The 23471-nt window shown below is 38.9% G+C and overlaps 1 protein-coding gene across 2 annotated transcripts in view; it reads right to left on the bottom strand.

Annotated features, from left to right (window-relative positions):
* Positions 1–1046: 1046 nt before the first annotated feature.
* Positions 1047–23471, bottom strand: part of mthfd1l (methylenetetrahydrofolate dehydrogenase (NADP+ dependent) 1 like) — a 52436-nt gene continuing 30011 nt past the window's right edge. Inside the window, exons 21-28 of one of the 2 annotated variants that reach the window (XM_042503304.1) lie at positions 20498–20637; positions 19164–19205; positions 17743–17846; positions 16591–16768; positions 14753–14860; positions 14437–14589; positions 3180–3296; positions 1047–2934 (exon numbers count right to left, since the gene is read on the bottom strand). In XM_042503304.1, the coding sequence (XP_042359238.1) occupies positions 3207–3296; positions 14437–14589; positions 14753–14860; positions 16591–16768; positions 17743–17846; positions 19164–19205; positions 20498–20637 (815 nt within the window). In that variant the 3' untranslated portion in view covers positions 1047–2934; positions 3180–3206. The remainder of the gene's footprint in view (positions 2935–3179; positions 3297–14436; positions 14590–14752; positions 14861–16590; positions 16769–17742; positions 17847–19163; positions 19206–20497; positions 20638–23471) is intronic. The other variant, XM_042503303.1, reaches the window with a different exon arrangement.

Genomic DNA, 23471 nt, shown 5'->3' with positions numbered 1-23471 from the left:
TAAGATCCTTTTTGTTTAAGCAGAAATGGCCCCAAAAACCCCCATCACCAGAACAGACTTTATTAAACAGTAGTTCTTCATCATTAAACATACTTTAAAGTCAACAGAAACAAAAATCTTCTTGGTGCATGTTTTCACTTTTCCAACAATCACCAACTCTGGTTAGATTGAAATAACCCCCTTAAAATAATGGGGTCCATGGAGGTCTGAGGCCCAGGGGCAGCTGCCTGCTTTGCCCGGTTAGTAATCCAGTTTTGGATGATCTGAATAATTTTCCAGCAACTCTTTGACTAACACTCATATGGACATTTAAAGGGACCTGTCCTTGGTACTGAAATTACCCAGTGTTTTAAATATGAGTGCTAAAAGATGAGAGCTCAAATTACTGGAGCCTTCAGCAGATCATGTCAGAAGCTCAACATAAACAACTCCAACATGACAAAACAGGGATTTTCCAGTACATTACAAAGCAATGACGGAGCTCCCTCCTCATCAACACCAGGTCTTCAAATCTGTCATCAGCTCGAAAAATAAAGGGTTCAATCTCACACACTAAATATGCCGTTGGAGCACTACTGTATAAATGAGAGCATTCCTGCAATCTTGACTGTAGTTAAAGTGACAGATCTTGCCTGGTGAACACACAGAATAACAGACTTAGCAGGTGTGGAATGCCAACTATGACAGGCACACACATGTGCACACTTGTACCATATGTTGGCTCCATGTTGCAAACCCAAACACCTCATAATGACAGATGCTTCACCCTGGGATGCTGCTGAGGGGCCCCGAGTGTTGGCTTCCTGACAGACCTCCAACACCTCTGTGGGAGTAGTTACACTTGGTTTGAAAAACAGAAGAAATGATGAAAAAAATTTAAAATATGTGAGTGGAGTTAGACAGCTTTTTTTGTTGTAATAACAATAGGTTTCTGTTGAAGCATCTCCGAGGAGAACCATGGGACACTACGAAGAGCGCAAATGTTACCAAACAACAGATGGGTTAAGCCACAAGTCAACTGCTGGGTGAGAAATACAAACACACAGTTTTGGAGTAAATAAAAGGTTTATTGAAAGGCACACACTTTTGATCCATGGGCACCAAAATGTTTAACATACTGCTGTTAATGAGAACTATGTTTTTTAGAGCAAATTTGTGTTAGTTTCACACCAGTTACATAAAGTTTGGTTCAATTAAACTTTAATAAAAGCTTCAGTTGCACCCGTCATGTGATTGTAATTTGGCCATATAATCATCCCATCATCAAGTGATGGGTCAGGACACACAGACACTGGGTGTTAAAGGGTAATTTCGGAGTTTTTCAACCTGGAACCTTTATTCCCATGTTTTTGTGTCTAAGTGACTGATGTGAACAACAGCTTTTGAAATGGTTTAGCAATTAAAGAGAGGGCTGCAGTTGATAGCTGGGCAATGCTTACAATGTAACCAGATGGGGCAACTGTGCACCGTCACTTGGTGTCCTTTGAAAGTGACTCATGTTGCCACAGACAGGCTCAGATTGTTATTAAAAATGTCTGAAATGTCTCTCCGAAATATGCCTTTGTTTTTGTGTCCAAGTGTTCTGAAATATTACAAAATATGCTCCAGCTCAAATAAATATGGGCGGTCACTGAACTCGAAGGCCTCGTCTACGTTGTCGAAATCAGCTAAATTATCTTCCACAACATCAAAAATCTTTAAGATAACACTAAGCTACACTTTCTGTAATCCATCGCTACACGCTTTTCCATCTCACTTCTGTTTCCAGCATTGTCTTCCTGCAATAAGACATCTTGTAAGATTTTAGAATGAGACTTCTTTTTGAGCGAGATTTAGACACAAATCAAGCAAAAGGTAGAGGTACATTTAAGAAACTTACAACAACAATCTGAGCCTGTCCATAGCAAAAATAACCACTTTTAATGTATATACAGTGACAGTGCACAATTGCTCCATATAGTTACATTGCCAGCGTTGCACAGCTGTTATCCCCTTTCTCAATAGTGGACCAATTTCGAAATTTGTTGTTCATGGAAAATATGGGGAAAAATGGTCCAGGACAAAATACTGAAGGTACCCTTTAATCAGTTTTTAAATGACAATCAAAACATGTCCAGCTGAAAAAGTAAGAGCAAAGTTACATATAGCAGGAGGCCTAAAACTAAGACCAACTCCATTAAAATCATAGAAAACTGTAAACGTTTATGAAATAAAGCATTAATACCGATGGCATATCTTAAGTTACATACATGGCCCAATAAAAAGCCTTTAACAGCTCTTTAACCTGACGATAAGATGTTTCCCCTCTGCAAGAGCTATTGAAATTTCAGGCAGGATTCACAGCTTTCTCATTATGTTAACTGCAATACTTGAAAAATATGTCAGAATTGGCTTTGAACTCATGACTTGTATTGATTTTTACCCAGGCAGTGCAGCAGGTGGGACATTCAGCAGCATCCAGCAGGTTAGAAAATAAAGGCTACATAACACCATAATGGCTTTTTGTGCATACAACAGCAAGTCAATTGAAAAGCTTAAGACACGTATAAAGATGCAGCACTGTTATCAGACATTTTAGTAGCTTTCAATTCACAAAAAAATGAAAAAAGTAAATACGATTAAAGTAAAAAAGATTTTTTTTTAAGACTTAAACTGACTCTTCCATACACAGAAAACACCGTACAGAGAGGTCAAAAGCATAAAACAGCATTTGTGATATATACGATATGGCTGTCGTCTTTGGCATATCACACAGATGTGCAAATACAGCTTTAAACTAATGTTCCAGTTATATTTTTTTCCTCTCAAAACATACAACAGTGATGTGGAGAGAGTTTGGGCTGCCAGAAAGTAAGAAAGCATTTCCTGTCAAAGATGCAGAGGATGAATGCATCTGATGGTGCACGCGTGGATCCTGAGAACAGAGCAGGGAGCCTGGGAAGAAACAGGATGATGGATTTAAGTGTGTGTAAGTGAGACCAGAGTGTAGCCTCACAGACTGGAGCCTTGGCACTGAGTGAGTGAGGTTGTAAAATAAACGCTCCAGGGAGGAAATAAAGTTTCATGTATGAAGTTATATAGACAATGACTGCTTGTAAAATATTTATAATGACGCAACGGATGCTACTTCAGATGGCTGGAATGGTATTTTTTATGGGATCTTTTATGATGATGTGTACCTGTGAGAATACCTTTAGTGAGCATGCTCAGAAGAGTCCAGTGATCTCCTCTGTGACCGGGTCGAGGTCGATGTCGTAGAAACAGGGCCGGGTTGGCAGGCCAGGCATAGTGCTCATCTAAAGGAAACAACAAAAGCAGAGGGTAAGAACTTGATTGGCAGGCAGAGTAAGAGAAAGTGATGAGACTATTATGGTTAAAATCAAGCTGCTATATTTTCCTTGTTAGACGGTTTTGTGTTAAAAAAAAAGAAAAGAAAAAAGATTCTGGACAGTTCATTGTATATAACATAAATCAAGACAGAAAGTTAAATTTCCTCTACTGTTAAGTGTTTTGTGATTTTTTAATGTAGCTATTGTTTCAGGTTGGGTCCAATTAAAAGAAAACAACAACAAAAAATAGTCATATTAAGACTGGCAAAATGTTTCAGGATTAAAAAAAAGATTTTTTTATCTGAAATATTTCCCCTTTTCAATGCAAATGTGTTGCATAAGACACAAGCTAGAAAAAACACCTTGCAATTGTGTGCCTTGGCACACCACTCAAGTTACAGTTTACATCCATGTCTGTCCAGACACATATGTAGCCATGACAAAAGACAATTCTTCAAATGTTGCTCCAGAGAAGCTATAAATTGTAAAATGTGGATGTTTCACACACATCTTCAACTCTGACAGCACAACATTCAGTATCTGACCAAATGTCCCTGCAAATGACCCATCTGCCCCTGAGATATGACCTTGAATAATGGCCAAAAAAGTGTTTTTGCAGAACATTATTTTGTCACAGTGAAGTTGACATTTGACCTTTTGGATACAAAATGTCACCGCTGGTCATTAGGACTGGGTATCTAATACCTTTAAAGTACTGACTAAAATAACACAGTATCAAGCAGTACTGAAACTTCTCCAGTCAAAAGATATCTGCATTTGATCCTTTCTTTTACCAAGATCAAGATAATAATGACTATTTTCATCATTTTGCTCACAGCCGATCACTGCAGGTGTTCTATGCTTTATTACAATGTGTGATTGGTACTGCAGCAGCCACAACTCATCCAGTCTTTGATGTGGTAAAGTCAAGCTCTGTGTATTTCACAGAGTTGGCAGATGAGCGTGCCGAGATGCCACCAATGTATTCAAAAGGTGTTATAATTAATGTATGAATTCTTTGCTTATGGCCAAAAACATGTAATATGTGAGGTCACCATGACCTTGACTCCCAAATTCTGATCAGTTCATTCTAGAGTCGAAATGGACATTTATGCAAAATTTGAGGGAATTCCCCCAGGGCGTTCCTGAGATACTGCATTCACAAGACTGAGATAGATGGAGAGAAAGACAGCCGGAAAATGTAATGTCTTTGGCGGAGAGGCATAAAAAGGACACCAGGACAGAAACTCCTCTCAACTTTAAAAAACCTTTATATGATCACATTTTGCAGATCCTTCTTGTACTGGTTTTGTCTCATTTTAGTGTTCTACAATCTACTGACTGAATTTGTTCACCACATTTTATAAATATGCTGAATAAAAGTGAAAAAAAAAAACCCTCGCTGTTTTGCTTGTACATTCATTTGGACCTTTCAATCTAAAGGCTTAGACACTGAAACTATCAGAAAAAATGTAGAATGAAAGAAAACAGTGTACTTCTATTTGGGCTGTCAAATGATTAATTCTTTAACTCGTGATTAATTGCAGAATTTCTATAGTTAATCGTGATTAATTGCATTGTTAAATCGCATGTTTTCAATTTTATTATTTTGCATTACAAAACAGTTTTGAACTCCACATTGACAATGTAAAGCAATTCTTACTGAATTGTCTTAATTGGGAATCAAATGACAGTAAAAATTTAATGGGGCTAGCATAAAGTGGGCATGTCTGTAAAGGGGAGACTCATGGGTACCCACAGAACCCATTTTAATTTTGATATCTTGAGGTCAGAGGTCAAGGGACCCCTGTGAAATGGCCATGTTGGTTTTCCATTGTCAAAATTTAGCCTAACTTTGGAGCGTTATTCCGCCCCCTTCTGCATCACCTTCCTGAGACGACACATATCACCCAATTCCTCTGGTGTTCTAGCTTCAGATGATAGTATCATTACTCTCGCTTTAAAACTTAGCCTGGTCCAACCTTTTTAAGACAGGAATGTCAGCCAGCGATTAACACAATTAAAAAATATTAACACGTTAGTGTTAACAAGTTAATCGCGACGGAATTAAAGTCTGTAATTTATATTTCTATGGCTACCGTAAAACAAAGACACTTTGTATTTAAAGCAGCATCTTCATCAAGACATCTGTAATCATGAACTCTTAATGAGAAATGTGTAAATTTACTTTTAAACTCACAAGTGAACTGGAACAGCATTTCAGCGTCATTGAAAGAATAGACCTCACTGAGGATTAACAGCTGGTTCAATTTTTTTTAAAATATCATAAAACCCGTAGCACCAAAAGAAGACGGCACAATTGGAATCTGGATAATAACTAAAACCTCATATTAAAGCCTTTGCCATAACACAGCTGTTCTTCAACAAACGACAATCCTCTAAGACTCTGCATCAAACTATCAGAATAAGATCAGCCCCTTCAGCTTCAATGACTATAATCTAGACTCATTTAACTCTGGGCAGACAGATGATCAATGTGTTGACAACCTACATTTTAGCAGTGATGAACTGAGCCATAGACAACAGTGGCTTTGTTCTCACTGTTGTCAAAATATAGATAACAAAAGGCTGCTTCACAAATATGAGACAAAGTAAAGAGGCTATGTACAAAAAGTCATAGTGGCAATACTGACTTCTGTTGTGATGGATCAACGTTACTGCTGGAAGAAGAAGAAGAAGCCTGAGATTTCTAGGAATCACACTGAGTTTTGATTTGTCCAATAAGCTAGCTAAAACCAGTTGCATTTTTTAAAATAGTAAAATAACCAAAATGGTAAATTATGGAATTTTTACTCTTCTCTATTTCTGAGGACCGCTGTGGTTAAAAGTGTGACCGGAAGCTATTTTTCATTTGGTTTGTATGCCAAAACTAATCTGAATCTGAAATTTACAGTCAATAAATGTGCAACTCCAGCATTAGTTGTATGGCTGATAAAAACAGGGACTTGGTTGGCAGCGCAGAACAATTCCCATCTGAGCTGAAAAGTAAATTATCTCGCTCATTAGACGGGGAGCAACATTCTTTGCGTGCCTCCTTGCTTCTGATCCAGGGCCAGTTTTATGGGCCCATTAGTGGGAATGAGACAGGAGGAAGTGACCAGCCAATTTCCTGTCTGAGGAAACGCGTCTCTTCAAGTAAACGAAGGGGTGAAATGAGGAGTACATGCTTACATAATCTGACAGAGCGGATGCTAACCGCTCACTCTCATTGTTGGCTGGTCTGAGGTCAACAGTGACCGCTGTTACACGACACTCTTCTGAGCACGTCCATCGGTACGGTTTTAACCACAGATGACTCAGACTGTGAGCAGATTTAAAGGAATTCAATATCAACACATCACCGTTTACTTTAATGGATGCATTCAGAACAATGATGGTAGAGGGATTACCTCATTTCTTGGGCTCCTTTTAGCTGTGACATCACAATGTTCTGAAACTAGATGGTAGAGATACGATAATAGATGTCTTGTGATGTGGCTTTGACAAAAGTTCAATAAGACATCCTCTCTCCCATGTTATGTCTTTATTCCTCTATCAGTAAAATTAGGAATCTCTGCGATTTGTCCTCCACTTCCACTATCCACCTATGGGCTTTACTCCACCACCACAAACATCTAGATGTGAAGAGAACAAGCATATGGACAGGAGGGCTGCCCCCTTAAAGTTGAGGATTTTGTCAGTCAGTGTACATCTGTTGATGTCTCAGTCCCCAGATTTAGCTGCAAAGTGAACGCTCCTCGCTTTTCACACTGCTCTCCAGTACAGGAAGCTGAAGACCCAGGTTTATTCTGAGTGAGACGGACGAGGCTGCCTGGACAAAGAGAGGCTTTTTGCTGAGATAATGCTCTTCTGCCTTGTGCAAGGAAGTGTTGAATTTCCATGTCATAGCAACTTACTATGATCCAGTTTCTGGCTTTTGTTTGATATCGATTTGGCTGTAAAATGTGTCGCATATTTCCATTTATCTCGTTAGTGTAGTTAGCTCACATTAACGTGGAGAGTTACTTGGCTTGTTTTCTATATTATGTGAACATTGCTATCACCCTAAGTGTCTTGCTGAATCCCTTTCAAACTCTAAAACTCTATTTGGGAAAAAGGAACAAACAGTTAAATTTATCTTTATCAGCCAAATCCAATATGACTATAAAGATAACGAAGATGCTTCAGGTCGGTGGGGTCTAATCTGTTGATAACCTCAATAATTATTATTCCACACTTCCAATTGATCTCTTCTGATTGAATAAAAAATAAGAGGCCATACCATAGAAATATAAACTACTACATTGTTTAATTATGTTTCACACCTGCTCCAGCACCTTTACAGATGTCCAATAAGACATCATGTAGACAAATGTTCACTGTAATACTCTATTCTGTTCTATATTGTAACTGTATTTAATGGGCCAAATTGAAGTATCATTGCTTTGTTACGTGAGCAAGTAAGTAAACTTTATTCATCTATAAAGCGTCTTTTGAAACCAAAGTTATAAGTTGCTTTCCAGTGCAAACACCAAAAAGTACACAGAAGGCAAATATATAAAACAATATAAACAAAATAAAAACTATATAGAAGGCAAACACTTGTTACAGGGCAAAGAGCCTATGAAACAGGTTTTTAACAGCTTTTTAAAACCATCGACTCTGCATTTTATATAACGAGGGGAGGAAAATTGAAGAGAATGAGAGCCACTACTACTTCTGCAAAGATTAGCAGGTTTTTTAAATGCTGGAACACCCACTAAAAATAACACAGTAAACTATAGCCATGAACGCAGCTCTACAGTGGATGAGTACGTCTTTCTGTTTAAAAAAAAAAAAAAGAGAAAAAAAAGTATTTTGGTGTTACACATTCAACGTCTCAGACAGGCTGGAAAACATACAAGCAAACAGAAGAAAGCAGCATGGAGGCCAGTGAAAAATGTTAGAAAGGGTTAGGTCTTTTTTTTATATCTCTTACTTTTTTAGTCTCTCTATCAAAATTGGTGTAAACTACATTTGGATCGATCTTCGAGCACTGCTTGGACTGTTTTTTATGGTGACCTGTCAATGCATCTCGCCGACAAAGGGGCTAGAATTAGTGTGTCCACCTGGGTCTTGTATATCAATCAGAGCCATTTGAAGAAAGAGCCGATAAAAATTCCCATGACTGCTACAGTCATTTGACCCGAGGATGAAAGCCAACTGCAACCTTTTGCGAAAAGTCATGTGTTAGCAGGTGGGTTTTTTGTGAAGTGAGAAAGATGCTTTAGATAAATGAAAAAAAGGATTGGACCATTTCCTTTCCATGTAACTTTAAGTTCATTTGTTGACCAAACAAGACAGTCACGTTTTTTGATTCTTGCTTTACATTTGCTGCAAAGGACCTGTTGTATGTTCTCTGAAATGCTCTCAGTAATAACAATTAGCTGACCGATGAAAGGGAAAGAAGGCAACAGTGTTTGTATTTTGCACTTTTAAACAGGAATTGCGTCAATAGAAATGAGCTATGATTACGATAACATGAGGTCAAAAAGCTGACAATGCACCTGTTTTACCATAGTAAACAACAAAAGAGAGTCTCCAGTCACCCCTCACTAAAATACCAATGTTTCACTTTAATTCAGTAAAACCGATGTGCATGATAACTCCCACATCACAGGAGGATATGATTCAAAACCTATAAACTCATTCATACAGCCTTAAAAGTAATTTTATTCTCAAAATTCTCTCTACTTTTTTGTGTCAAGTATCAGGCTGCACATTTAAATATGAAAAGATGCTAAAATGTGGAGACTAACTGTCAAGGTTTTGAAAGCAACAAAGGATGTGCTGTTCTGCTGGTCGTCCTCGCCAGCCTGAGAACGAGTTGGCACTCGCAAAAACACACAACACTCCGTGGCTAAAGTTGGAAACTCCACTCAGCCAAATAAGTCCCTCTATTATGCCCAAACACAATGCCTCTTTGTCAGGGGAATCCCAGGAGGAGACAATGTAGCTGGATTTCTACCCCCTACTGATTCTGGAGAGGAGTCTCGGTCAACAACGGCACAGAAGTGACAGAAGAGGACTGAGGAGATTATGAAATTGTGTCATTTAAGATTAATGGAGCATTAGAGAAAGGCAGATGTTGAAATTACAGTAAGTGTGACAGTTAATGGATGCTCCTAATATACGGCTGTATGTTCAAATGAATTTGCATTATTTTTTGTGACACAATTGCAAAGAAACAAATAGATAAAACGACCCAGAGTCAGCTAGTAGTATGGAGATTTTTTTTAATTTTTGCAGATGGAGTGTATGAGCTCAGTCTTAAATGAGAATGAGAGAGTCTTTAATAAGTTGTGCACGTTTTTTATAAACTATCATCCAAATTTCACAGCAGCGCTGGTACACAGGGGGCATTGCACTGTAGATTGGCATCTGTCCAGTACCCTCATGAATGTCTAAAACTCTCTCCTGGGTGCTTTGCCACTCTGAATTAGTTGAGTACTCCCTGTACAATTTATTCAAGATCTGAGATTTCTGTGTAATGTCTTCCTATGTAATGCGTATGCCTACGTGCAATTTTCCCTTTTTTCTTCTTGTTTGATTTTACATCCCTTAAGGTACTGCGATTTGCTCATACCTATATTTGCTGTTGTGTTTTTTCCATGTATTACAGTCTGTATTAAAGAAACAACCTGGTGAGTAGAAAGCTGGAGTTACACTTTTCAGATCGAAAACTTTATGGGTCAAGTTTGAACTCTAACCTGTGAGAGTGAAGTGCTCCTCTGAGGGAGCTCTTTGACCTTCACAGTGGATTGTTGTAAACATCAGACAATTACTGTGTTTTGTCAAGTCTTTTTTAGGACTAGAGCTGCAACTAAAAAATATTTTCACCATGGACCAATATGCCATTTATTTTTCATGATTAATCGATTAATTGTTCAATTGATACTATTAAAGTTACTATCTTAAATGATGAAGAAAAGTTGGAAATTCATTTATGCATTATTCGTTTATCTTAAATGTAAAACATCCCATGTTCTGTGTTTGTATTTTCAGTTCTACATGGTAAAAAAAAATGGAAAAATGGTATAAAAATCTGTAAAACTGTTCCAGCTCCATCGGACTCAGGTTAAGTGTGACTAAATAACTGTTCATAACTCATATGTTCAGACAAAAATATATTGATATAAATTGTAGTGTTGATGCAGAGGGACAGAGCTTGAAAAGTTGGCACAGTATCGTCTTTATCTATCTGCATTAGTTTTACTGTAAGTGAAGTAAAGTGAAGTTGAAGTACACTTCAGTTTCAAAGATTAAACATGACTGGATTTATTGAACTTGTTGGTCTTTGGGTCATTAACACACCAAAGTTAGCAAAAGTAAATTAAGCTCTACTTTCATCTCATGTGTGCTTTCTTCTATAGATGTACCCTGGATCTTTTAACAGATCTACAACTTGTAAAACATTGACCAGTTGTGACTATATGGAACATCCAGTCATGGCGAGGCTTTCTATAAATCTGAACTTTAGGTTTAATGGTGCAGTGGAGGCAGCTCTGACGGGATATGAACTCTAAAGAGATCTATTGTTCTCTGCCTGCGACCACTCCCTCACATATCTTGAGAATGACATCAGCCCCTTCCTGATTCTTTACCCTGTAAAGACCCTGAACCCCCTCCTCTCACGCCCTCACCGACCCAGGAGTTTTGTTGGTGAGATCTTTCTACTTCTCCAAGTCACACGAGTGACCAGAGGGTTTGTGAATGTTTGGCCAGATTTCATTGAATAAAAAATGCAAAACAAATACAGTATACACACACACACACACACACACACACAATTGCTGTTTTATAATATATATATAATGAAACAGCAATTGTTGCCATGATAATAAAAGGAAGACACTTCACTTCCTGTGATAGTGCAGAGTAGGGAGCATGTAGATGCTCAGTCCTGCCTCCCTCTAATCCAGTCGTCAGAAGTAAATGTTGGCTTTGTACATTTCTGCAGGTACGTCACATTTGTACGTTTCATGCGTATCTTATCAATGTTTCTAAAATGATGTAGCCCTGATTGCATGATGACTTTGTGATCAGGAGGTGATGGGGACGGTGGATGATGTGACACATAGATGATGTGGCTGTCAAGCTACACACCACAGTTTAAGACCAACATGCAACCTGTTTTTTTTATATGGTGACAAATCAGCACCATTTCCAGCCTTGGTTGTGCTACCAAAACCTGGAAGCCAAAACATGATTTTTTCTAATCATAACCAAGTGTTGTTTTTGTTTTTTTTCCTAACCGCACATTAACCACATAGAAACCACAAACATAGAGAAGCGATACGTTTTAACATATCTGCAATATAAAGTAATAACATAAGAATGTTACATATATCTGGTTTGCAGAAATGTGCAGTATTGCCAGCATTTATTCTGCCCCCTTTGCATTTTAGCCTCTGTTCCACTTGCCTCCCATAACACATTTTCTCCTTGAGAGCTTCCCAGGGGCAAGTCAAATTTGAGGACTTTCAGGTACTTTTTCAAGGACTCGTTCTTATTGTCAGGGATTGAACTGTTATCTCCACAGCCGTCAAACTAACTATTAGCAGAAAGCTAAAAAAGAACTTTACTTCAGTCTGAACTCTATAAATCTTAAACATGTTAGCCAACTTTAAAAGCCAACTTTCAACTCTGTCAGAGAAAAATCCGCCGAGTTCAGACTTTTTCTCTACATCACAAGTCCGGCAGCTGCTCACTCTGCCTGGGTGCTGCTGCTGCAGTCCAGCGACTAACAACCAGTGGCTTGCTGCAACGCAACGTGTTAATGGGTGAAGCTGCTTCACTGCAAGTCTTTTGCAGGCTAGTGAAACATCCTGTCGCTGATTACTTGCTAGCGTTTACAAACCTGTTGTGGCTCCAGACTTATACCGTTCATACAGCATTAAAAATAATCACAAGCTGGCTGTTCTCACTTTTTTCCAGTTTTCCTATTTGAGAAAAAATTGAGAGAAAATTTGAGAACCTTGTCAGTTAAACCTTAAAAAACTTTAAGAATCAAGCTGAGGACTGAAAACAGGACAGACCAGGAGGCAGGGTTGAGACCTCAGCTCTCTGTAACTTAAAAAAATCAATCTATGGATCAGTCTGGGAGCCACAGAGTTCAAAGAACAATTTGGAGACTTCCTTTGGGTCAGGAGTCACAGTTCAAGGGTTGTCAACGTGCCACTGGCTCCGTGGGCCACAGCAGATCAAAGGCAAGGTTGAGAGACTGGACAGACGCCACAATAAGACACTGCCATGCCTTCCCAGCATGCCCGGTGTTTGACACCTCTGCCTCTGTGTATCAAAGCCCGTCCCCCAGGGCACAGTGGTGAAACAGCAGGAGGCAAAACACTCAGGAAGCTGCTTCCTTCCTGCCCCACCTATCATCTACAGAGACGCTCCAGCCAGCCCAGCTCACCTCTGACCAGCTCAGTAATACGGCTGAGGAAAAGCAGATATAAACCACGTGGAGAGACGAACTCAGTGGAAGAAAGAAGGATGAGGAGAAATGGATGATTCTGTAGGGAGACAGCAACAGAGCTGTCAGGACTTGGAGTCAAGAACATAGTTTCTACTAAGTCATAGCTCTCTAGCGGTGCTTGAACAAAGATGTAAACCAGACAGAGAAATTTAAGTCTGTGACTCAAACTCACAGCAACAAATCACAGCATCAAAACAAATACCTATGGATGCCCAGAAGCTCAGGTTAGGCTTTGAATGTGTTTAGATCATTAGTCATCAGAACTTAACTTCTGTCCACGACCCTGAGGATCGAAGTGAGCAGCTGGAGTCATCAGTGTTAGTGCTCGATATTAAAGTGACGAGGTAAAAGGAAGGGAGCCAAGTTGTAAAATTTGATTCGATGCTTGTGCAGCTAATAGCCATTCATAACTGCTTTGACACTTTGAGACCAGTCACAAAAATGTTCCAACACATAGCCACTGAGACACACAGAAAACACACATGACACATGGCTCTGTGCACAGGGTCAAAATGTTCAAAAAAGTTCATCATAAACACTATGCTATGACTCCCTGTGGTGCAACATTGCAACAATCTTTGGTTCTAAGCCAAAACACTCACTGAACCCTCAGGGTGAGGCTTAACATGTTCCAGATTTGACTTTAAACCTACAGCAACTGATTTTTTTTTGCCACTTGGGAGCAGGGAAAAGAAGTTTTGGCCACAACATTGATATATCATCACCTTTTAGGTTGATATGGTAAACAGCTGTTTATTTACACATCAAGCAGTTACGGAGAAACATCATCTTTATTTTTTTTGCATTTGTGTCCATCTGATGAATGTAAATCCAATAATCACTCCCTTGTTGACCCTGTTTTTGGTATTTACAAACTCCTGAGGAACATATCTGGCTCTTTTGATGCTAATTCCTCCACTATGTTCACCAGCTAGTCTCTAACCCCATTTGTCTGATGTTTGGTGCTGTGCAGGTAGCGCTCAATTGGTTTTTTGATAATTTCATTGCAATCAGTTCACTCCTGGGGCTAAAAATGTGGCTATGAGAGTGGCAGAAGCACAATAAGTTTCAGGTTCTGCACATTATTTCTACAGTTATATAAACTTCTGTTACTGTGTCCACATTCATATGAATCTCTGCTCTACAGCCCCATATGAAGAAGTTCCAGGTACACCTCATTGTATCATACAATACAGTATATATACCTTTTTAAACATATATTTTTGCTTGCTTTGAGCACCAGAAGCTGAGTGTCATCTAGTTCCATTATATTGAAGAGAAAGCAGACATTACTCTGGATGATACCTTCAACACTTGGCAACTTGCACCAAAACAATCAAGACTGAAAAATAGCACAGGTTAGAGGAAAAATATGCTTTTTTGATTGTGTGTGTGGGGGGGTGTGTGTCTGTTTGCCAATGAAGCACAAATTTATTTAAAAGGCCATAAATTACAGCATATGCATTGATCACATCACTGCAGAGATAGAGTGGTCCGGTCAGGTTCAGCTCTGTGACCATGTGCTATAAGGCGCAACAACTGAAAATATCGGCCTGCTGTTCTGAACTGTTGCAGACTGCAGTTACATACCGTTCCCACCAGTGGGTAGATAAAACCAGCCCCGATGCTGGCACGAACATCTCTGATTGGCAAAACGAATCCAGTGGGCACACCCTTCTTGTCAGGCATGTGGGACAGGGACAGGTGAGTCTTGGCCATACAGATAGGCAATGAACCAAAGCCCTGGTTACAGAAAAAGAGAGTGACAAGTGGTTAGTGTGTGTGTGTGTGTGTGTGTGTGTGTGTGTGTGTGTGTTAGAGAGAAAGTCAGAGACAGAGAAAGGAGATGAATAAGTCCTGTCAGTGTGTGAGTCAGTTGTTATTTCAGCAGCAGCTGTGATCTCACCTGTTGATTGTAGTAATCTATTTTGGCCTCGGCCTCTGGAGACAGCTCGATGTCATCAGCTCCATACACTTTGCGAGCGATTGTTCTGATCTTCGCCACAATCGGCATCTATGGGACAGACAGTGCATCAGAGACAGGTGGAAAGACATGAGCGCTCCAGTCAAACTGAAACTGAATAATAGAGGAAATTAGATTTAGTGAATAAACATCCAGGTGAAATCACAGTTAATGAGAGCTACACAGTAAAAATTAAATCATCTCACGTTTAACTTTTATTATTCAACTCATACTAGATACTGCATTCCTTTATTCTCCACTGCTTTCTCAAAAACATACTGTTACTATCTGACGACCCTTGCACGCCAAGGCATTAACAGGACTGCAAAGCAAATCAACTATTAATATATACAACATATATGACATTTTAAATGAATTTTGAGATCTGCCTGAGATTAAAACATATTTTGCTTGTTACTTTTCTTGATTAAATACTGTACATGAAAAGCCTCCCGAGTTGCAGCCAATCAGGGAACATCTTATGTTAATGTTATCTTATGTGAGAATCAGAATCAGAAATACTTTATTGATCCCTGGGTAGGATTGTGATTCATTACAGTCGCTCTGACACCAAGCATAGAGAATTATAGATAGAAGAAATAACTACAAACACAAAGGAACTAAAAACAGAAAATAGAAATACAGTATTAACAAGAAACTATTAGCACTAGTATGTGAAAATTTAGAATTATAATGCACTGAATGTGTAAACAGTCTAAAAATATAAAATATAAATACAGAAATAATAAGAAACAATTAGCACTAATATTAAAAGATTTAAATATGTGCTGAGTGTGTAAAGTGCGTAAAAATATAAAGCTGTGTGCCTTATGCTACAATACAATGTATAAAACCAGTATATAAAGTAAGAAATAGAACATATGTGTATGATGCAATGTACAACACAGTATATACTTAAGTAACTGTGGATCAGTGAGATTTTCAAGATTTTCATTAACATAGTCTTGGATTTATTTATTGCCTCAGGTCACTGGACTTAAATTGGATTTATTAACTCTGCACTGGATCTATTTTAGCGTTTTAAAAAAAGGTGTCTGCGCACACACGCGCGCGCACGCACACACACACACGCACGCGCGCGCGCGCGCGCGCACACACACACACACACACACACACACGCACACACACGCGCGTGCGTTAGCCTAACAGGATCAGTTAATGTAAGTCACGACTTCCCACACTCAATAACACAAACCAGCTGATGTTTTTGACCTACACATTCTCTGGCTACATCCCAAAGAAAAAAATAATCATTGACTATAAACACAAAGGACCCAAGTACTGAAAAAGTAAGAATGGGCATACTGTTTATCGCACAGCAATAAAACAAAAGCATCAATCACATCTTTAAATGCAACACTATATTCTCAAAGTTTCTCTTCACTCAGAACTAACTTTGCTTCTCTTGGATGTTTGAGCTTCACTCGACAGAATGATGTTTGTACGTATGTGCAGCATTTGACTATGTTTTCGATTCCATCTATTACTGTATATGTCCATTTCATACCAGCAGGATCTGTGACAACGCCAGTTTGGAAATCAGTCCTGGTTCAATATTTATTGTGATGTGGAAACTTGAAGACAGACTTTTCAGTCTGCAATATTTGCATATGCATAGATTCTGGATTTTTTTTTGTGGGGGGGGCACATATTAATAGCAGTATTATCAAATGTCTTAACACATGCCTGGAAGAGTTCTTTGATTATGATAAACTGAGAAACTTAACTACAGTTTTCAAATCTAGAGTATCTGCTCTCACCTCTGTGGTGTACAGGAACTGGAAGTTGCTGGGTCTGCTGGCAGCCAAATTCACAGCCTCAGCCAGCTCTAAGGAACCCCGACCACCCTGCGCCCAGTGGTGACACGGCACAGCATCAGACGCTCCGCACTCTTTTGCTATCTGACACACAAGGTCAATCTCTGCCTGCGTGTCGGTCCTTAAGGATCACAGAGGGAGAAGTTGTTAGCGTCGCTTTAAGGATGACAGCAAATTACATAGAGCCAAATTGAAGCTAACAAAAATGGTGCTTTAATGGGACTAGGGAATGTGTGGACCACCACATTACTACGCTTTAAATCCATTAATTGACTGTGTCTCACTAAAAAAGTTGGCTACCCAAAATTAATCAAATTTTATTTACACAGCACAAGACATGCATCAGTTTGCAACTCCAAGAGCTGAACATAAATAGTGCGAATAGCAGTTAAATAAATAAACAAAATATGATATAGTAAAACTATTGATAAAATAAGAAATGACAGGAGTGCAAGTCAACATAAAGAAGACAAAAGCATGGCTAAAAAGTGTAAAAAGTGTATCTCTCCTTCTCTTTTAATATTAACCTGACTTTCAGATTGCAATTAAATTTCATGCTTTGCTCCTCATCATATATATGCTTTGTAAAGTTTGATACCTGTTGTGGAAATACAGAGTGTAAACTTGTTAAAATTCAATTAAAATGTGTCAATATGTCAAAAATGCAGTTGACAGTGAATTTTAGACCAATAAAATAATCTTAAAATAAATACTAAAACTAACAGGAAGCCAGTGCAGTTATTTTAAAACAGGTGTAACTAGTGCTCTCCTTTTGATCGCAGTCGACACATTAGCAGCTAAATTTTAAATAAGTTGAAGATGATCTTTGGATTTTTTTTGTCGACCAGAAAGGAGACTAATATAATGATTTCTTATTTTTCATTGACAGCTTGGCCAATGATTGTCAAATTGGCCATACCTTTAGTAGTTGGGGGTATGGTATAACAAAGGGAAGTTGGAAACATGCTGGAAAAAAGGGGGTCCTTGCTTTAATTAAGACCAAACACACTCTTCAATCACCTTATGTCACCATTTAAGAATACTTTTGTATATTCTTCCACACATCTATCATCTGTCTGTCTGCATGTATCTTACTTGAAGACATTGAGTGCCACCACGACTGGTACCCCAAACAGATGTGCTATTTGGATCTGCTTCCTGAGATTGCTATGGCAACCACCTGCAACTAGACTGAGATTCTGGAAGAGAAAAAGACAGAAGCAAAAAGGTAAAAAATGTTTTTACTGTAATTCAACTGAAATGGAAAAACTAGCTATAAACTGCAACTACTACAGCAGGCTGTCCACCACAGACCATGTTAGGCTCGACTGCTTGCCGGATGTTCACCACATGACTCGGAGCGACTACCTCCCCTACTGTAGAAAAACCCTAATAGAATAAAACTGGCAGTATCCTGCTGTGAGCAGTTATTCATTTCTCATTCTCACATTGTATATTACTATGTGCAGAAGTCCAGTTATTCCAGAGCACATTAATAACATATTTGTTCAGCTACTCCAAGTTTGACCGCAGTAATCCAATCTTGCACTGTGTGTGTGTGCAGCCCCGGGCTCAGAGCAGCAAGGCCATACAGGTCCCATAAATTCATTTCCACAGCTCTGTTTTCCCCAGTACTTCTGGTTCTTGTTACAGGCTTCACAATTAAGTTATACTGCTTCGTTATTTACTCAGCTGAACCTGCCTGAAAGACCTGTGATTGTAGCCAGATATGAACATGCACCCATGAACGTACACAGACACACACCACAATAATCCTAGCTCCACTGTGCAAAGACCCACACACCCGGAAACCACATGCAAAGGTTGTATTTGTGCTGTTAATCAAATAAGAGCTCCTAACCATGTTAGCTGGTGAAATATTTATGCATATAGGCAGGGAATTAAATGTCCACGCTCAGTACAATCTGAAACTTCCTTTATTGCATCACACACAAATCTCTATAAATGTGTCAAATGATCCCAAGCCTTTCCTGGCTCCTGTCACACACACTTGGCCCAAAGGACAAACCCGTCATGAAGGATTTTATGAGTGATATTTTAACTTGTGCGAGCTGTGCTTCACCACATATAAGTGCACAGTAAGTCATCTCCATGCAGCAAAGAGTTATCCTGATCGTTCCCATCTTTAGAGAAGGTCAGGGCTGTAAGAGGCCCTGGAAATGTTGAGGTTACGTCAGTTCACTCTAAAACAAACCGGCACACCACCAAACAATGTTATGTTAATGAGCACATGATTGTTTTATAATTGGAGTCTTGCATTGGCCAATGAGTCTTAAATAGCTTTAGTTCCTGTAAACATCCTGACCTTTACGACTCAATGTAATAAAACAGTCCCACCCAATTATTTTAACTTGATTGGAAGTGAAGTAACAACACCTAAACTCCTCAGCTAAAAAAACGTTTACTTGTCAAATCTTCCTCTTGTTTGCCTTTTTGTCACAGTGACTATGCTTATTATTTTTGTGAACATTTATGCAAATCTATAAATCTCATACCTCATCAATGTACTCTTTAGGAAGTGGTGCGCCTGCAGACACCTGAAAACACATAAAAACAACAATTAATCACACACTTCAGTGCTCAATCACATATCACAATCACCATTATATAGCAACATTTTGTTCATCTAGTTTTGCTTTGACACATTTATTTGAGAATTAAGTCCATAAAAAGGGCACTAAGACCTTCACGCAACCTTGAGATGTGTCCAAGTAGGGTGTGTTGTATATATCTGTGGTTTGTGGCTATGTGCAAAGATAGCTTTCAGTAATTGTATAAACTGTTTAACTAATCAACTTCTATTGAGTCCTGAAACAGTACAGCATATTTTTTTCTCCATGATCATCAAAAGCTAGTGTTTATGTGGGGGGATTTAGACTGTGTAAATAACAGTGTCACATGCTAGTTTAGGTTGTTGAAAACAATTATTCAAATCATTGTTGAATTCTACAGCATCAGCGAAAATGTGTGGGTATGAGCCAAGCTGCAAGACCACATGATGATATTCGAAGGCCTCGTCCATACGTAAGCTGGTATATTTGAAAACATAGGTCTTTCTATATGTTATGCAAACTTTGTTTAAGGTCACTGAGAACGCAGTGGCAACTTTCTATGCAAAAAGGAAGCCAATGCGGAAATGGCAAAAACTGCAGTTTGGCCACTTGAGGATGGCTACAGCTACAGTATGTTAAAATACCCAACATAACAGCAGAAATTAACATGTTAACAGGTAAAAAAACAGATGATTATGAAATGCATGACAACTTATACGTTTACTTAAACGTTTTTTTAATTTATTTTATTTTTTTTATTGACTCACCCACTGACCTTTATTTAGGGCCCAAAGTTACACATATTTAAGGTGGGAGCTGCTAGAGTGAAAGGCTGTCTCCTTGCTCTTCAACAGTTCAACCGATCATTATTGGCTATGAAAAACCAAGATGGCAAAAGCCGAAATGTGGTCACTGCTCCAGATAGCCTTTCAGTAATAGCTTTTTTTCAGGCTTCAGATTAGCAAACATCTCGTTTACGTGGCTTTAGCGTCACAGTTATATTGCTGCCTGTTGATTTGGCATGCTCTTGACAGAGCTTTAATTGTGTTTTGCATTTTTATTTGAACATTTTTTGCTATAACAATGCTTGCATATTTTTTTTGAGAATAAAGGAGAGAAACCTCATTTTCAAAAATACCTGGATCCATGTGGACTAAGCTTGAGGCGCCTTATGGACAGAAAAAAAAAAAAAGAAGGAAAAAAAAGGGAGAAGGTGGGGTGCAAATCTTACATATCACAGTGTTGTCTGTTTCGTTGGCAGTCTTATATCAACTTACATTTGGGCCACCACCGTGCATCTTCAACGCTCGGACAGTTGCAACCAGCACCACCACATTCGGCCTCAGCCCCGAAGCCCGACATTTGATGTTGAAGAACTTCTCCATCCCGATGTCTGCTCCGAAACCAGCTTCTGTCACTGTGGGGAAACAGACAGGAGGGTTTTATGAGGTCAATCAGTGATCTACTGAGTGCATGTTGAAATTTAAGTCACCATACAAATATAATTTAATGACATAATAATCATTATATGTTTTTTCCCCCCCATCCCATTCTCATATCTTTTACACTAAAATCACACTGGGCTGCAACAAAGTGTGGCTCGCCGCAGTAATTACATTTATCTGTGGCCAGTAGGCATGTTCATGTGCTTCAGGCAGGAAGAAATTCTTCAACATTGGTCAACATGTCACAAGAGTCACAGGACTCTGTTTACCAATTGGCTGTGGGTATTCTCTGACCACAATATGCCACTAAAACTTTAACTAATCACAACTTTCAGTCTGGCTGCACATCACCGCAGAATCAAACGGCGGCAGTTTTCCATAGACATCACATGGTATTTTGTAACTTGGCACTCCCTGCTTGGTGTGTTATCTGTGTTATTTGTGCTCTTTAAATTAAGAATTACGAAATCACCATATAACTTTAGCAGCAGTACCGGGAAGAGAAAATAAAATAGGTAGCTATCACCATAGACCTCACTGATATAAGCCGACCTGAACTTGAGCCAGCCGTCTGTCTACATTCATCACTTGTATCCTCTCTACCTCTTTGTTTAATGTTTAATACCACTTTTCCTCAAAACAACTTTACACATACACCTGAGTTCAGTCAGACATCTTGGGAATAAGAGGTGAGACTGACTGTATTTCTGTCTGAACAGTAACACTGTATTGAGTAATGAGTTCACTGTGAGGCCTCTCAAACAGACAGAGCGCCTCTGATATGGACGGCCCAACACACAGGCCTCTTGAACTCGTTCCAAACAAAGCAAATAATCCACCTGGAATGACGGCCTTGTTAAGATAAGGCTTCCTGTTTCTTATCGTGTGTGTGTGTTTGGCACCATTGTACTAAAACACTTGCTGGTGGGCCAAAGCTAGAATTTTAGAGGGAAACTGACGTTGACTTCACACTTGTTTAGAGAGGTCATAACAGCTTCTGGTGTGTTTTCTGTTTATACTCCTCTTTAGTTTGGTAGGAACCCTTTCACCTGAATTGTGCAAAAGGAGCAAAAAAATGCTGCTGTGTGATGTCTGGATGTCAAGACTGGTCTGTTTGTGTGACAATATGTTGACAACTCATGATAGATGAGTAACAGCTGAAACCTTAGTGGCCTGGGAATTTTCTTCCTGTAATACAGTTTAAATGATGATTAAACAATGGTTTTAGCCAAAAAATGTTGGTTTTAGCCCTTCACTTTCAGTGTACTCGAACTGACACACCAGTAAAGCCCAAATAGTCCGTTTCATAACTTAAAGGGACAGTTCACCTTAATATCAAAAACATATTTTTTTCTTCTACCTGTAGTGCTTTTTATTAACGCAGACTGTTTTGGTGTGAGTTGCTGAGTGTTGGAGATATCGGCCATAGAGATGAAAAAAATAGTTCCTACATAAAACTGTTCACAACAAGGTCTGTGGAGTATCTTGAGAAACTGGCTCTTGATTTCTGGGAAGAGACTTTACTGTTGAGTTTTCAAATACCGAGTGCCATCTAGTTCAACTATTTTAAAGAGAAGGCCGACATCTCACACAAACACACAATGCTCTGTCAGAAAACAAGGCACATTTTATAAGAAGACAGTCATCAAATGACACCAAAATCAACAAGAATATCCACCGAAAAAGAGAAGTAGAATCAGAGTACAGTTACATAAAAACTAAGGGTTAAAGGAGAAAGGGTGGTTCGGTCTAACAGTCAAGATTTATTGCAGATCTGACCATTTTATTATTGTAATAAAGATCTATTCATTTCTGAGTTATATCCCACCAGAGAATCAGATTCTCACTGCAACTGGGGAGAGGGCCAAAACTTTACTCAATCTTCCCTGAATTCACTGCACAGTCCAGCACAACTATGCAGCACAAGTCTAAACCAGTTACATTTATCTTCTGTCTGTATAAAATATGTGTGAACACTGCTTATAGGACACAATGACCAGCAGCTAACCCTCTTAACATTTAATTCAATTAAAAGGATAATAATGAAATGTGACTAGATTCCATGTAAACTTATGTGTATGTCTTTTATGTGCTTGCTTGTGTGAAGATTTTATCTACAGTAAATGCTGCCTTGTAGAGCACAGTTAAGCTGTCATAAGGGAATGATATGTAACACTTCCTTTAAGGTGGAAATTATGTCATGTCAGGGTGAAAATGAAGAAAATGATTAAAAGTATGCTTTGTTTGGTTACAAAGAAGCATTATGAGGCTTTTAGAGAGATAAGAGTAAATCACTGTAGCTTTAAGTGCTTGAAGTTGACACTTGATAAAGCTCATCTCTCTGAGGTTTTACTGAGAAAACAAGTGTTTCTCTGAAGAAATGCATCACTGTGCTCTGTGTGGTTCTCTGCATTTACTATAGGGAAAGTACGATTTACGTCACCAAAGATGCAAGAGAAAACTGACAGCAAGCACAGGAGAGAGAGGAGAGGCTGGATGCCTTCTGGGGACAACAGCATTAGGAAGACAAGTATCATTTTATTGCAAGGACTTAGCAATTTCTGGGAATATAAATGACAAATGTTGACGGTAAGCAGAAATTGAGGTTTGGGGGGACCTTGGCGGCATCATCGCTATCTTAACATGTCTTTCTGAGTCAAGAGCAACAAATAAACCCTGGGGGATGAGCACAAGAATGCAACTTTATTTGGCCACAGGCCGCTGACAGAGCATTGTGTTTCTTGTTAGCACCACAGCAGAGTTTTGGCTCTGAATACTGAAACAGCCAGCCAATAAAAATCACATT

Source organism: Plectropomus leopardus, chromosome 16, assembly GCF_008729295.1.
Source record: "Plectropomus leopardus isolate mb chromosome 16, YSFRI_Pleo_2.0, whole genome shotgun sequence".
Taxonomy (NCBI): domain Eukaryota; kingdom Metazoa; phylum Chordata; class Actinopteri; order Perciformes; family Serranidae; genus Plectropomus; species Plectropomus leopardus.
Note: the sequence above shows the minus strand (reverse complement) of the source record. Positions and strands in the feature narration are given on the sequence as shown.